Source organism: Myotis brandtii, unplaced genomic scaffold (assembly GCF_000412655.1).
Source record: "Myotis brandtii unplaced genomic scaffold, ASM41265v1 scaffold479, whole genome shotgun sequence".
Lineage (NCBI taxonomy): Eukaryota > Metazoa > Chordata > Mammalia > Chiroptera > Vespertilionidae > Myotis > Myotis brandtii.
The window spans coordinates 411,178-423,528 of NW_005368305.1; the positions used below are offsets into that span (position 1 = coordinate 411,178).

Genomic DNA, 12,351 nt, shown 5'->3' on the forward strand with positions numbered 1-12,351 from the left:
CCGCCCCGCTCCCCGGCGCTCGTCCACGTGCGGCTGCAACGGGGTGGGCCAAGTTAGGAACCGATTCAAGTGTGTTCACGCGGTCAGAACGGTGTGTGTGGTATCGGGCTTGAAGGAATGAAAATAAGGAAGTTAAATAGGGCCTCCTGCCCCTTTTCAAACACGCGGATTTGGGACGTCTTTTTGGAGTTTTCGTGGTTTTTTTTTCCTCACGACGAACCTCCCCCGTGAATGAAATGCATTCGGTGTGTCCACGTGTGATTTTTGCACTGATTGTGACTGTCTCGCAGGCCCATCCAAGCCAGATTGCTGGCCCTTTCTGGTCCTGGTGGAGGTAGAGGACGTGGTAGTTTATTGCTGAGGTAAGATTTCCTTTGGACTTCATTCATATGCTAAGACTAACGGGTGCTTTTTACGCTACACTAACATGTCTTTCTAAGCAAAACTCGTGGTAGGACCAGTGTTAGAAATGTCTGTGTTTGAAGCTGTCATCAGCCGTGGTTTCTTCACGGTTACCTTGTAACTTCATTTATAGGCAAAAACTGGAGCTTGAAGATTATGTTAACTGTACCAGTTTTGTGTAAACTTAATTTGTTCTGGTGGGTTTTTTAAAAAAATGCTATGAAAGTATCTTGGAGTGAGTGCCCATTTAAGGTTGCTGGGAGTGGAAAGATACTTAAAAGTGTGAATTCTCTTGCTAAATGGCGGTATCGTTTGTCTTAAATTTCAAGTGCTTTCTGTTGGACATTTTTAATCGCAGGCGTGGATTCTCAGATAGTGGAGGAGGACCCCCAGCCAAACAGAGAGACCTTGAAGGGGCAGTCAGTAGGTATGTTGAAACATTGAAGAAAAGGTTCTGAAGGCATAATTATGTTACCTTTTCTGAGGTAGCATACAAATGTAAATACGTAGTAAATACTGTTTGTCGATGAAATAATAACCAGCCTATAGAAAAGTTTTATAAGAGTTTATTTGAGCTTTGAGTATATGCCCAGAAAGCAAAATCTCAACGGATGGAGAAAATGCTTTGGAGAGGGGCAGTTTTGCTACTTATTTTATACATTACAATAAAGGGAGGAGACGTAAGGAGGGATACGGAACCCATTGGTGATAAAGGAGGCTGGAGAAAGCAAAGCAGGGAAATCTCTGGGATTGGGTGAAAAGCAAAATGGAGAGACACATTATTTTACACTGGTGGGTACAGGGTGGCTAATTAACATTTATAGTGCATAGAGATGGTACGTGGGAACAAGACAGCAGTAACAACGAGGTATTGGGCTGTGCAGCCTGCAGGTGTGCCTTGGAGAGGTCTAGAAAAGATTTACTCTGTCACTTCAAAGGTAAGTTATCCTAGGTGCTTACCAGCAACGGACAGAGATCACTTGAGATAAAGATTGACTTTTGCTAAGGAAGCTGTAGGGCCTGGGACAGCCATTGCCTGCACAGATAGGAATTTACAATTAGACCATCCTGTGTGGTTGGTTACTTTTGGTCACTGAGACACGCAATTTCACTCAAAACTCAGTTTTTCGCTAATGATAATAAATATTCCCAAAATGAAGGTTATGAGACAAATAAGATTGAGAACATAGTGAATTTGTGCCACTTTTCTGTCTCATACTGCAAAAACAGCCAGTTTGAGAAGGAAAGGAGATCAAAGTCTGGATTGGGCAGTGATGTTATATTTTATTCTTTCACTATTAGAGGAAAAAGTAAAAGGGGAAGGGGACTGATAGAATGAGGTTTCTGAAAAAGTCCTAGAAAAAGTAATCATTTACTCTAGGTATGCACTTAAGTCAAATTCTGTAGTGGTCATTTAAATTATTTTTCCTATGACAGGCTGGGCGGGGAGCGTCGGACAAGGAGAGAATCACGCCAAGAAAGCGACCCAGAGGATGATGATGTTAAAAAGGTAATTGAGATTAAAAGAACTTCTTAGAGGATGAATTAGTATTTTCATCTTACAACACTTTAAAGAGTACCACCCATATGCTTGTTAGGTCACTGACATTTTCTTTTCTACTGTAGCCAGCTTTGCAGTCTTCAGTTGTAGCTACCTCCAAAGAGCGTACACGGAGAGACCTTATCCAGGATCAAAATATGGATGAAAAAGGAAAGCAAAGGTAACTTTTGTGACTTCAGGGTGGGGGGTGGGGAGCTTTTCAAATAATGCAGTTTTAAGAAAATTTAAGCATTTGTCCAAGTGGCTATAGTATGTTTCTTTTTAGGAAATGGCAGGTTTAAATGAAGTGGATTTTATTGAAATTAAATTTTCTTTTTCTGTTCTTTAGGAACCGGCGAATATTTGGCTTGTTGATGGGCACCCTTCAGAAATTTAAACAGGAGTCCACTGTCGCTACTGAAAGGGTATTAATGCAATTTTTATTTACTTATATTATAAAAAGAAGTTGCTTATGTTTTTAAAAAGAGCCAAAAAGCTCTCCTAAGATTTAATTGCAAGCCTGAAATGGAGCCAAGGAAAAACATAAAACTTTTCTGGAGTTAACTTATCAACCATCAGCCGATCTTTTCTTAAGGTGCTGTGAAGTAATTGAGTGAACTTCCTTGTGAAGAACTGTGGGCTGTGAGTCAGGAGAACGCAAGCTCGATAAGCTCATTTTCTTCAACAAGGAAGTTGAACTCATTGGTACTAGTTCAATAATTCTGATTTTTTTAAGACTTATTTTCACACTTGGGTAGTACTTAGCACTCTAGAAGCAAAAGCATAAAAGTTTACTGCCCTTCACAGTTTATGTAAATGTGTCATCTTTCTAGAAGCTTTTATTTTGCTGAAGGTACAAAATTGTGTCTGTAGAGTTGAGCACCCAAGTTACTGCTTCTTAGGGAAGAACTTATATTGGAAAGGGAGAAACAATTCAGTTATAGGAGATTAATAAACTTATTACAGCTTGTATGTATTAACTTTACTACAGAATATAAAAGGCTTAAGCATTTTAATGTGTGAATAGTAAGTATTTTTTTAATAGATGGAGAGAAAGTGTGACTAGTTAATTCATTAGGATATCACGTCTGTCGGATTTTTTTTTTAAATATTTTTGTATTGATTTCAGAGAGGAAGGGAGAGGGAGAGAGAAACATCAGTGATGAGAGAGAATCATTGATTGGCTGCCTCCTGCACACCCCTTACTGGGGATCAAGCCCGCAACCCAGGCATATGCCCTTGACCAGAATCAAACCCGGGACCCTTTAGTCCATAGGCTGATGCTCTTTCACTGAGCCAGACCAGCTAGGGCTGTTGGATTTTTTTATTCAGAAAGAATAACTGAAGACAGCCTACTTAAAAAGACTTTTTTTGTGGTTAATTTATGAATCTTACCTAAAAGTCATGTTGGAATAGAAGTTACTGATATTAGCTAATAGCTTTAAAATTTAGATTTTTGCATGTGAAAGCTTCAGTCTTCATTTCCTGAAAGAGATATTTCAGTCTCAAATGCTAAGTAGTGCTAAGTTTGAATTAGTTGGTACTTTGAATTGCAAATGTGAATCACATACGTAGATAATTTAGTGAAATTGTTATGTTTCACATAATCGGTATGTAATGAGATCTTAAAGTTCATTATTTATCTTTAGCAAAAGAGACGCCAGGAAATTGAACAAAAACTTGAAGTGCAGGCAGAAGAGGAGAGAAAGCAGGTTGAAAATGAGAGGAGAGAACTATTTGAAGAGAGGCGTGCAAAACAGACAGAACTGCGGCTTTTGGAGCAGAAGGTTGAGCTTGCGCAGCTGGTGAGTGGGTAGTATTTTCAAATTCTAATATTGATAATCCATGTTTCAAAAGCATTGATCTTTTTACCTTTTCTTTAGCAAGAAGAATGGAATGAGCATAATGCCAAGATAATTAAATATATAAGAACTAAGACAAAGCCCCATTTGTTCTATATTCCCGGAAGAATGTGTCCAGCTACCCAAAAACTAATAGAAGAGTCACAGAGAAAAATGAATGGTAAGTGTATATGAAGAGATCCATTGAAATATTCCTAATGGGTAAGGCAATACACTCATACATGCATATTTTTTTGTTTCCTATAATAGTTGATTAAAAAAAATAATATACTAATGTTTTTGAAGTACAGGAGGATCATTTGTTTCATGATGTAGTTTAACCAGAAACTTTCATATTTTGTAAGTGGTGCTCAATTCATATGTATATTATGCATTTGAGTGAGATGACCTTTTTTTTGCTTGATACTTTTTAGTAGGCAGACATAAATACAATGAAGCAAGAAAAAGTGAACATAGAACATGAATGTAGTCCATAGAGGGGGAGCACACACAGAAGGGTAGATACTGCTAAGGTGATTAGATGATTTCTAAGGATCAGAAAAATTAATGCATGATGTACCATAAAATTGATTATTTGAAGGAAATTTTTTGTCTTTTCTACCACCATAAAATTAAATAGCAAAAGATTGTCACATAGGTAATATGATGCAACTAATTTGTTTATTTTAATCCTCACCTGAGGCTATTTTTTCCATGGATTTTTAGAGTGGAAGGGGGGAAGGGGAGGAGAGAGACAGAGAGAAACTTCAATGTTGCCTCCCTCATACACCCAACCAGCAGGGCCAGGGATCCAGCCTGCAACCCGGGTACATGCCCCTTGATCAGAAATTGAACCAATGAACCTTCGATGCACAGGCCAACGCTCTAACCACTGAGCAGTGCAGGCTATGGCGATTAAATTTCTTGGTTTCCAGTGGATCGTTGCTTTTGTCATTTTATGTGAATTTATAATTACTTATTTGCCATAATGAACTTTTATCATTTCCCCCCTTTTTTTGATCTTTACCTGAGGATACTTTTCTATTGATTTTTAGAGAGAGGGAAAGACAGAGAAATATCAATGTGAGAGAAACACATTGATTGGTTACCTCCTGCACATGCCCTGACCAGGGCCGGGGAGGAGCCTACAACAGAGATATGTGCCCTTGACTGGAATCAAACCCAGGACCCTTTGGTCCACAGGCCAACACTCTATCCACTGAGCCAAACCAGCTAGGACATCATTATTTCTTTACAAAAAGACATTTAGATAAAGCTCAATGACAGTTTGTGGCCAGGTGTCAAGTTGTGGCTGAATGTTCTTATTCATAATAAATTTCACACATGTAAATTTTTGTTCTTTATAGCTTTATTTGAAAGTAGACGCATCGAATTTGCAGAACAAATAAATAAAATGGAGGCTAGGCCTAGAAGACAATCAATGAAGGAAAAAGAGCATCAGGTGGTGCGTAATGAAGAACAGAAGGCGGAACAAGAAGAGGGTAAGGTGGCTCAGCGAGAGGAAGAGTTGGAGGAGACAGGTAATCAGCACAATGATGTAGAAATAGAGGAAGCAGGAGAGGAAGAGGAAAAGGAAATAAGTATAGTTCATAGTGATGCAGAGAAAGAACAGGAGGAGGAGGAACAAAAACAGGAAATGGAGGTTAAGATGGAAGAGGAAACTGAGGTAAGGGAAAGTGAGAAGCAGCCAGATAGTCAACCTGAGGAAGTTATGGATGTGCTAGAAATGGTGGAGAGTGTCAAAAATGTAATTGCTGAGCAGGAGGTAATGGAAACCAATCAAGTTGAAAGTGTAGAACCTTCAGAAAATGAAACTAACAAGGAATTGGAGCCAGAAATGGAATTTGAAGTTGAGCCAGAGAAAGAATGTAAGTCTCTTTCTCCTTCGAAAGAGAATGCTAATGCTCTAGAAATGGAAAATGAGCCTGAGGACAAAGAAGAGAAAGAATCTGAGCCCCAACCCGAGCCTGTGGCTCTGGCTCAGCCTCAGCCCCAGCCCCTGGCTCAGCCTCAGCCTCAGCCTCAATCTCAGTCCCAACCAGTACTCCAGCCCCAGCCTATCTCTCAGCCTGAGACTTTGCCATTAGCCGTTGTACAGTCATCACCTCAGGTTATTCAGGAGCAAGGGCATTTACTACCTGAAAGGAAGGAGTTTCCTGTAGGATCTGTAAAAGTCACTGAGGTGACAGTAGAGCCAGTCTTGACAGTACATCCGGAGAGCAAATCCAAAACCAAAACTAGAAGCAGTAGTAGAGGTCGAGCTAGAAATAAGACAAGCAAGAGTAGAAGTCGGAGCAGTAGCAGTAGTAGTTCTAGTAGCAGTTCAACCAGTAGCAGCAGTGGAAGCAGTTCCAGCAGTGGCAGTAGTAGTAGTCGAAGTAGTTCCAGTAGCAGCTCTAGTACAAGTGGCAGCAGCAGCAGAGACAGTAGCAGCAGCTCTAGTAGTAGTAGTGAGAGTAGAAGTCGGAGTAGGGGCCGGGGACATAATAGAGATAGAAAGCACAGAAGGAGCGTGGAGCGGAAGCGAAGGGATACATCAGGAGTAGAAAGGAGTCACAAATCTTCAAAAGGAGGCAGTAGTAGAGATACAAAAGGATCAAAGGATAAGAATTCCCGGTCCGACAGAAAGAGATCTATATCAGAGAGTAGTCGATCAGGCAAAAGATCTTCAAGAAGTGAAAGAGACCGAAAATCAGACAGGAAAGACAAGAGGCGTTAATGGAAGAAGCCAGGCTTTCTTAGCCTATTCTTTGCAGCAGAAGATTTCTTGATGAGTAAAAGGATTACCTTTCCTTGTAAGGAGGATGCTGCCTTAAGAATTGCATGTTGTAAAAATATCTTTTTGGAAAATACAGACTGTTTGTTTACCAGACATTCTTGTACTTTTTGCATAATTTTGTAAGAGTTATTTATCAAAATTATGTGAGGTTCCAAAATATGTAAAAATAATAATAATAAAAAAAGATTAACATCCCTTGTCATCTTTTTTAAATATCCTATTCTCTTCAGTAAGAATCTGTATATTTTAATAGGTAAATCTTTAAGTCTGTTCCCTTCTAATTCTATATCATACTTTGCTTTTGTAGAAATAAATGCTCATTTCTTTCATTAGTTTTGGGATGTTCTCGACACTTGTATAATAAATATCCTCTTGATATCATTTTCAGCCGGTATCATTAGATACCGAACGTGATTAGAATGTCTTTGAAGGTTTCCAATTTTATTTGCCTTAGACAATTATTTTGTGTTGTCAAAGTCAGATCTTTGCAGCTTTGGGGGGCCATAGTTCTTAAGATGATTTACTATTTTTTCTAATTTCCCTTGTTATTTTTATTCCCATCTCATATTTACACCATACATTTGGTATATAAATTAAAACAGTATGATTTGGTTGGCATTTTCTTCACAATTATGGGAACATTTTTTGTCTTCATTGTTTCTTTTGTGATGCGGCATATACATCTGTTAAAATAATCACTTCTTTCCAGGGGAGGGAGGTAGAAAAGTATACTCTAAACTTGGTTTTTTAGTTTGTGGTCTTGTCTTAACTTTTGTGTTGGCTCTAACTGAAACATGCCAATAAGTGTTTTCAAGAATTTTTGTTGAAGTATTGTATGAAAGTTTACAAAATAAAGAAGGTTCATCTACACTTGAATCTGTAAACAAGATAACACAAGTGTACCAAGTGATTATTAACTTTGTTGTTTTATAAATTTGTATGAGTTTGGAGTATCTGTTGCCCATTACATGTGCAAATAAATGTGGCTTAGATTTGTGTGACTGCTTAAGACTAGTACTTGTATTAACTTTTTGATGCTTTATACAAGAGAGCACTTTTGAGTTCATAATTTAACATTGACTATATAGCTTTAGGTTTGACTTTAAACATTCATTATGCCTTCCTTTGACAAGTAAATGGTAATAAAATGTCCACAGGCATTTCCAGCATTGTATAAATGTAAGTGAACAGGTTAAAGGAAAGAACTCTAAAATATCTTTTCTTGGAGTACTAAATAAGCAGTAAATGAACAGAACTCCAAATGTGGGGCTAGCTAGCTTCCTGCATCCCTGGGCCTGTTTTATCCAAGAATAGCTTCATTGGGGATTTTAATACTCTCCAGCAGTAAGTAGTTCCCCCTTATCTGTGAGGGATATGTCCCAAGGCTCCCAGTGGATGCCTGGAACATGGATGGTATCAAACCCTATGTATACTATGGTTTTATCCTAGGGCAGTGGTCGGCAAACTCATTAGTCAACAGAGCCAAATATCAACAGTACAACGATTGAAATTTCTTTTGAGAGCCAAATTTTTAAAACTGTATAGGTAGGTACATTGTTATTAACTTAATTAGGGTACTCCTAAGCTGGCCTTTGCTAAAAACGTCCTCAATCTGATTGAGGTATGTTCACTGAGGTCGACCCCTTCCAACTCTCCCATCCACACTGGTCTTGTATACTTGTTTCATCTATCCTTTGTCACCAGCGCATGATTTGCGGACGTGACTAGCACTAACCACTGCACAATGAGACTGCTGACTGGCTCACTCAACCTGTGCATGAATCGCACGCGCCTCCCCTGCACTGCATCTCCCGTCACCCGACCGACCGACACCTCCCACTTCTTCTAACGCCACTTCTTCAAAATAGACTCGCCCAGGCTGAAAACCGGCCACCCGCACGTGGTATTTCATGGAAGAGCCACACTCAAGGGGCCAAAGAGCTACATGTGGCTTGCGAGCCGTGGTTTGCCGACCACTGTCCTAGGGGAAAAGTTAGGCATGTTAAGAAATTACCAGTAATACAAAAAAACAAACTATAATAAAAGGTTATATGAATGTGATGACTAGTTTCAGGGTATCCTTTGCCATTTAATACTTTTGATCTCAATTGCAGGTAACACCATGGGTGGGGGGGCTACTGTACAAATTTTTTCCTGTGCCAGGATGAGGAAGAGATAACCACTTAAAAGGGATGACAAACTTCATTGGCCAGTGTGGCTCAGTTTGGGCATCCATCCCATACACCAAAAGGTTGCCTGTTCAATTCCTAGTCAGGGCAGCCTATCACTTTCCCATCATTGTTTCTCCCTGTCCCTTCTCTCAATAAAATCATTTAAAAGAAGGGTTACGTATTTTAAAGTCCTTATTTTATGAATAAAAAATAATTTTATGTAATAAGATCCTTTGTATAAAGTTAAATTTTGTTCACTCGTGTTTTTCTGCAAAATTTGAACAATTTTCATGGTACTTATAGAAAAGACTAGTTTTGGCTTTAAGCGCAGTTGTTGCAAGTGGTGGTGATGGTATAAGGCATGGGGGAGAAAGGTTTTGCTGATGTATATAGAAATAATTCTAATTTTACTTGTGCATTTATAAATTGGAAACTTTCATTTTTTAAATTGAGTTTATTTGTTTTTATTTCCAATTGCTTTCTCCGTAGAAGTGAAATTTTATGGAATTCAGAGAACTATAATATACTTACAAAGAAAGATCAGATATAAGTAATGTTAGAATGTAAAAGTAGGAACAGTTTACTGTTGAGGGAGGCCAGGGATATTAGAGGTTATAAATTAGTGTTTATAAGTTTAGAAGCTGAAGAGGAACAGGATTAATGAGTAAGGACAAATTAGTTTGGAGCTCTTTAAATTAGCAAAAGCATCTAATTTGGTGTTTAGAAAACATCTTATTTACCCTTAAGATGCAAGGTTTGTACTGCCACAGAAATTAGAAGATTCTTTGGTCTTCAGTGGACTGTCCAATCCAGGGCTCATCTATGTACTGTTTCTAGAACTGGTAACCACACGTATACTCTAGTAATTTGGACTAAGCAAGTCAAAATAAGTTGAACAAGCTTATAAGTTAAAAAATTGGCAAATTTAAAAGGAACGGTGTTAGTGATAACATGGTTCAGTAATAATGGGTCAGTGCTGTCAGAGTAACAAGTCATTAAAAGTTTTTAGCCTTGGCCGGTTTGGTTCAGCAGTCAGAGCATTGGTTAGGGAGGCAACCAATCGATGTGTCTCTCATGTTGATGTTTCTCTCCCCTTGCCTCCCATCTCCCACTCCCAAGAAATCAATGGGAAAAATATCCTCGGGTGAGGATTAAGAAAAAGTTTGGGAGTTCAATCACTTAAAATGAGTTTTTAAAAAATCATTACCAAAATTGAAAAAAGCCCTACCCAGTTTCCCTTGAGATAATGCCATTAAAGTGTTTAGCCCAGGAAAAAAGTCAGCTATTTACATGGTTGGACCTTCCTACTCTAGTAAACCAATGGGGACGGTTAGTGAAAGTGAAAATTTTGCCCTAGCCAGTTTGGCTTCGTGGATAGAGTGTCCGCGGGTTTGATTCTGGTCAAAGGCATGTACCTCACTTGGAGGCTCATTCCCCGGTCCTAGTTGGGGGCGACCAGTTGAGACACATCGATGTTTCTGTCTCCCCCTCCCTTTCACTCTCAAAATCAATGGAAAAATATTCTCTGGTGAGGATTAACAACAAAAGTCAGAAAATTTTTTACACTTTTTCTCAGCATGATCTTTTCTAAAAAAATGATTATTGAAATAATTATAACTCTGCTTGCCATGGCCATTTGAGTACCCTGTTTAAATTTGTAATAATCACTACTTGGCCCTAGCTGGTTTGCTCAGTAGATAGAGCATCGGCTGCGGACTAAAGGGTCCTGGGTTTGATTTCAGCCAAGGGCACATGCCCGAGTTGTGGGCTCAATCCCCAGTAGGGGGCATGCAGAATGTAGCTGATCAAATCTCATCAGTGTTTCCCTCTCCCTTCCTCTCTGAAATCAATGAAGAAATATATTTTTTAAAAAATCACTACTTGCCTTCACTGCCCTTTTCTTGCTTTATTTCCTTCCGTAACATTTAGCATTATGTTGTAGTTATATCATGCTTTGGTTTATTATCTGCTTCCTATTAGAATGCAAGCTCCAAAGGCAATACTATCACAAATGAATTATGACAGGTCAGTGTGGTTTATGTGGTTCCATTCTGCTTGTCTTTACAACTACAGTTTGCCTCTCTTCCATTGTTTTAAACAATGACTCGAGATACATCAAGGAATGGCTGAAGCAGAGTAAACAAGGGAGAAAAGTTTAAAAAAAAAATTCGAGCTTGTATAGGCCCTTCCAGGCCATTTAAGTCCTTTAACTTTTATCTATGGGAAATTATTAGAGGGTTTGAACAGAGGGGTAAAGTAATAGGATTTATGGACTCAATCTGGCTGCTGTGCTGAGAAAGACTAAATGGGACCAAGGGCAGGAACAGAAATAGGGTAGTGCTATAATTAGGCAAAATATAGTAACTTAGGCCAGGGTGGTAGCAGTGGAAGTGGTGATCGGATTCTGATATACTTTGAAGATAGTCACCAAGTGATTTGCTGGTGGAATGTACATGGAATGAGAAGTCAAGGATGAAAGATTTTACCTGAGCAACTAGAAATGACTTGCCATTACCTGAGATGGGGAAAAAACTAGAATGAACAGGTTTGGGGATAGTGGAGGTCAGTGGCTCAGGAGCTTAGTTTGAGATTTCCTATTAGACACCCAAGTGAAGATGTGAAGTCAAAGAAGTTAGACATAACATTTTGGGTTCAGGAGATAGTTTTGTCCTGGAAATAATGAATTTGAGAGTTCTGAGCATGTCAATGGTAAGATCACTGAGGAGTGAGTGTAGATAGGTAAGAGATCAAATGACAGCCCTGGGCACCTCAGCTTTTAAGAGGACGGGGAGCTAAAGAGGAACCAGTAAAAGAGAAGTGAACTGAGGTTGCTGAACCCAGTTTAACACCTGGTGTCGTTTGTCCGCTGCGAGCAAATGCAGTAACAGATTGTGCTTTGGAACTAGAGTGGGTCGGCGGCTGCTTACCACTCAGCTTTGTGTCAAAGTGTCAGGCCATGAAAATCTGTGGCCCACCCCGTGGCAATGGGCAAGGAGACACGTGATTAGTGGTTGCTCTTACAGCAGTCAGGAGTGAACAGACAAGACAGTCCCTACTTAATTCATCCTAGCTTGATGCCTGTATTGCTGGTCAGAGCTGTTTCATGCCTGGGGCATTAAAAATAAAAGAAGGAAAAGTAATGACAATTATATCCCAGGGTCTCAATATGTTCCAAATAGAAATACTAATTAATTATTGTTAATGAGGTTAACTGAGAGTTATGTTCCTCTATTTAGAAAAGACTGCTTAATCCAGAGATAATGTGGAATAGATAATATTAGTTGATATAACAGTGGATACCCTTTGGTGTCTTCATCAGAAGTATCACGATCTTCAATGTTGAAGTGAATAGGGACATCATTAACATGCTTCTTAAGTGTATAACTAGAAAGGGAATTTGTTATCCCTAAGTCAACCAAAATAATCACAACATTCAGATAAATACAGAAACTTCCAAAATAGTATGGCTGTGAAGTATCGCCTTCATCACATTGTAGGAGATAAATAAACAAAACATAATCCTACATGACTCAGGAAAAAAATCATAACCTGTCAACTTCTTAGACTAGCCAGGATGACATCCTGCCACATTCTTCT

The 12,351-nt window shown here is 39.0% G+C and overlaps 1 protein-coding gene across 2 annotated transcripts in view; it reads left to right on the forward strand.

Moving 5' to 3' along the window:
• Positions 1–7,592, forward strand: part of PNN (pinin, desmosome associated protein) — an 8,932-nt gene extending 1,340 nt beyond the window's left edge. The window contains exons 2-9 of one of the 2 annotated variants that reach the window (XM_005876021.2): positions 291–362; positions 761–829; positions 1,840–1,912; positions 2,029–2,123; positions 2,292–2,367; positions 3,592–3,747; positions 3,826–3,964; positions 5,151–7,592. In XM_005876021.2, the coding sequence (XP_005876083.1) occupies positions 291–362; positions 761–829; positions 1,840–1,912; positions 2,029–2,123; positions 2,292–2,367; positions 3,592–3,747; positions 3,826–3,964; positions 5,151–6,523 (2,053 nt within the window). In that variant the 3' untranslated portion in view covers positions 6,524–7,592. The remainder of the gene's footprint in view (positions 1–290; positions 363–760; positions 830–1,839; positions 1,913–2,028; positions 2,124–2,291; positions 2,368–3,591; positions 3,748–3,825; positions 3,965–5,150) is intronic. The other variant, XM_014547536.1, reaches the window with a different exon arrangement.
• The last annotated feature ends 4,759 nt before the right edge of the window (positions 7,593–12,351 follow it).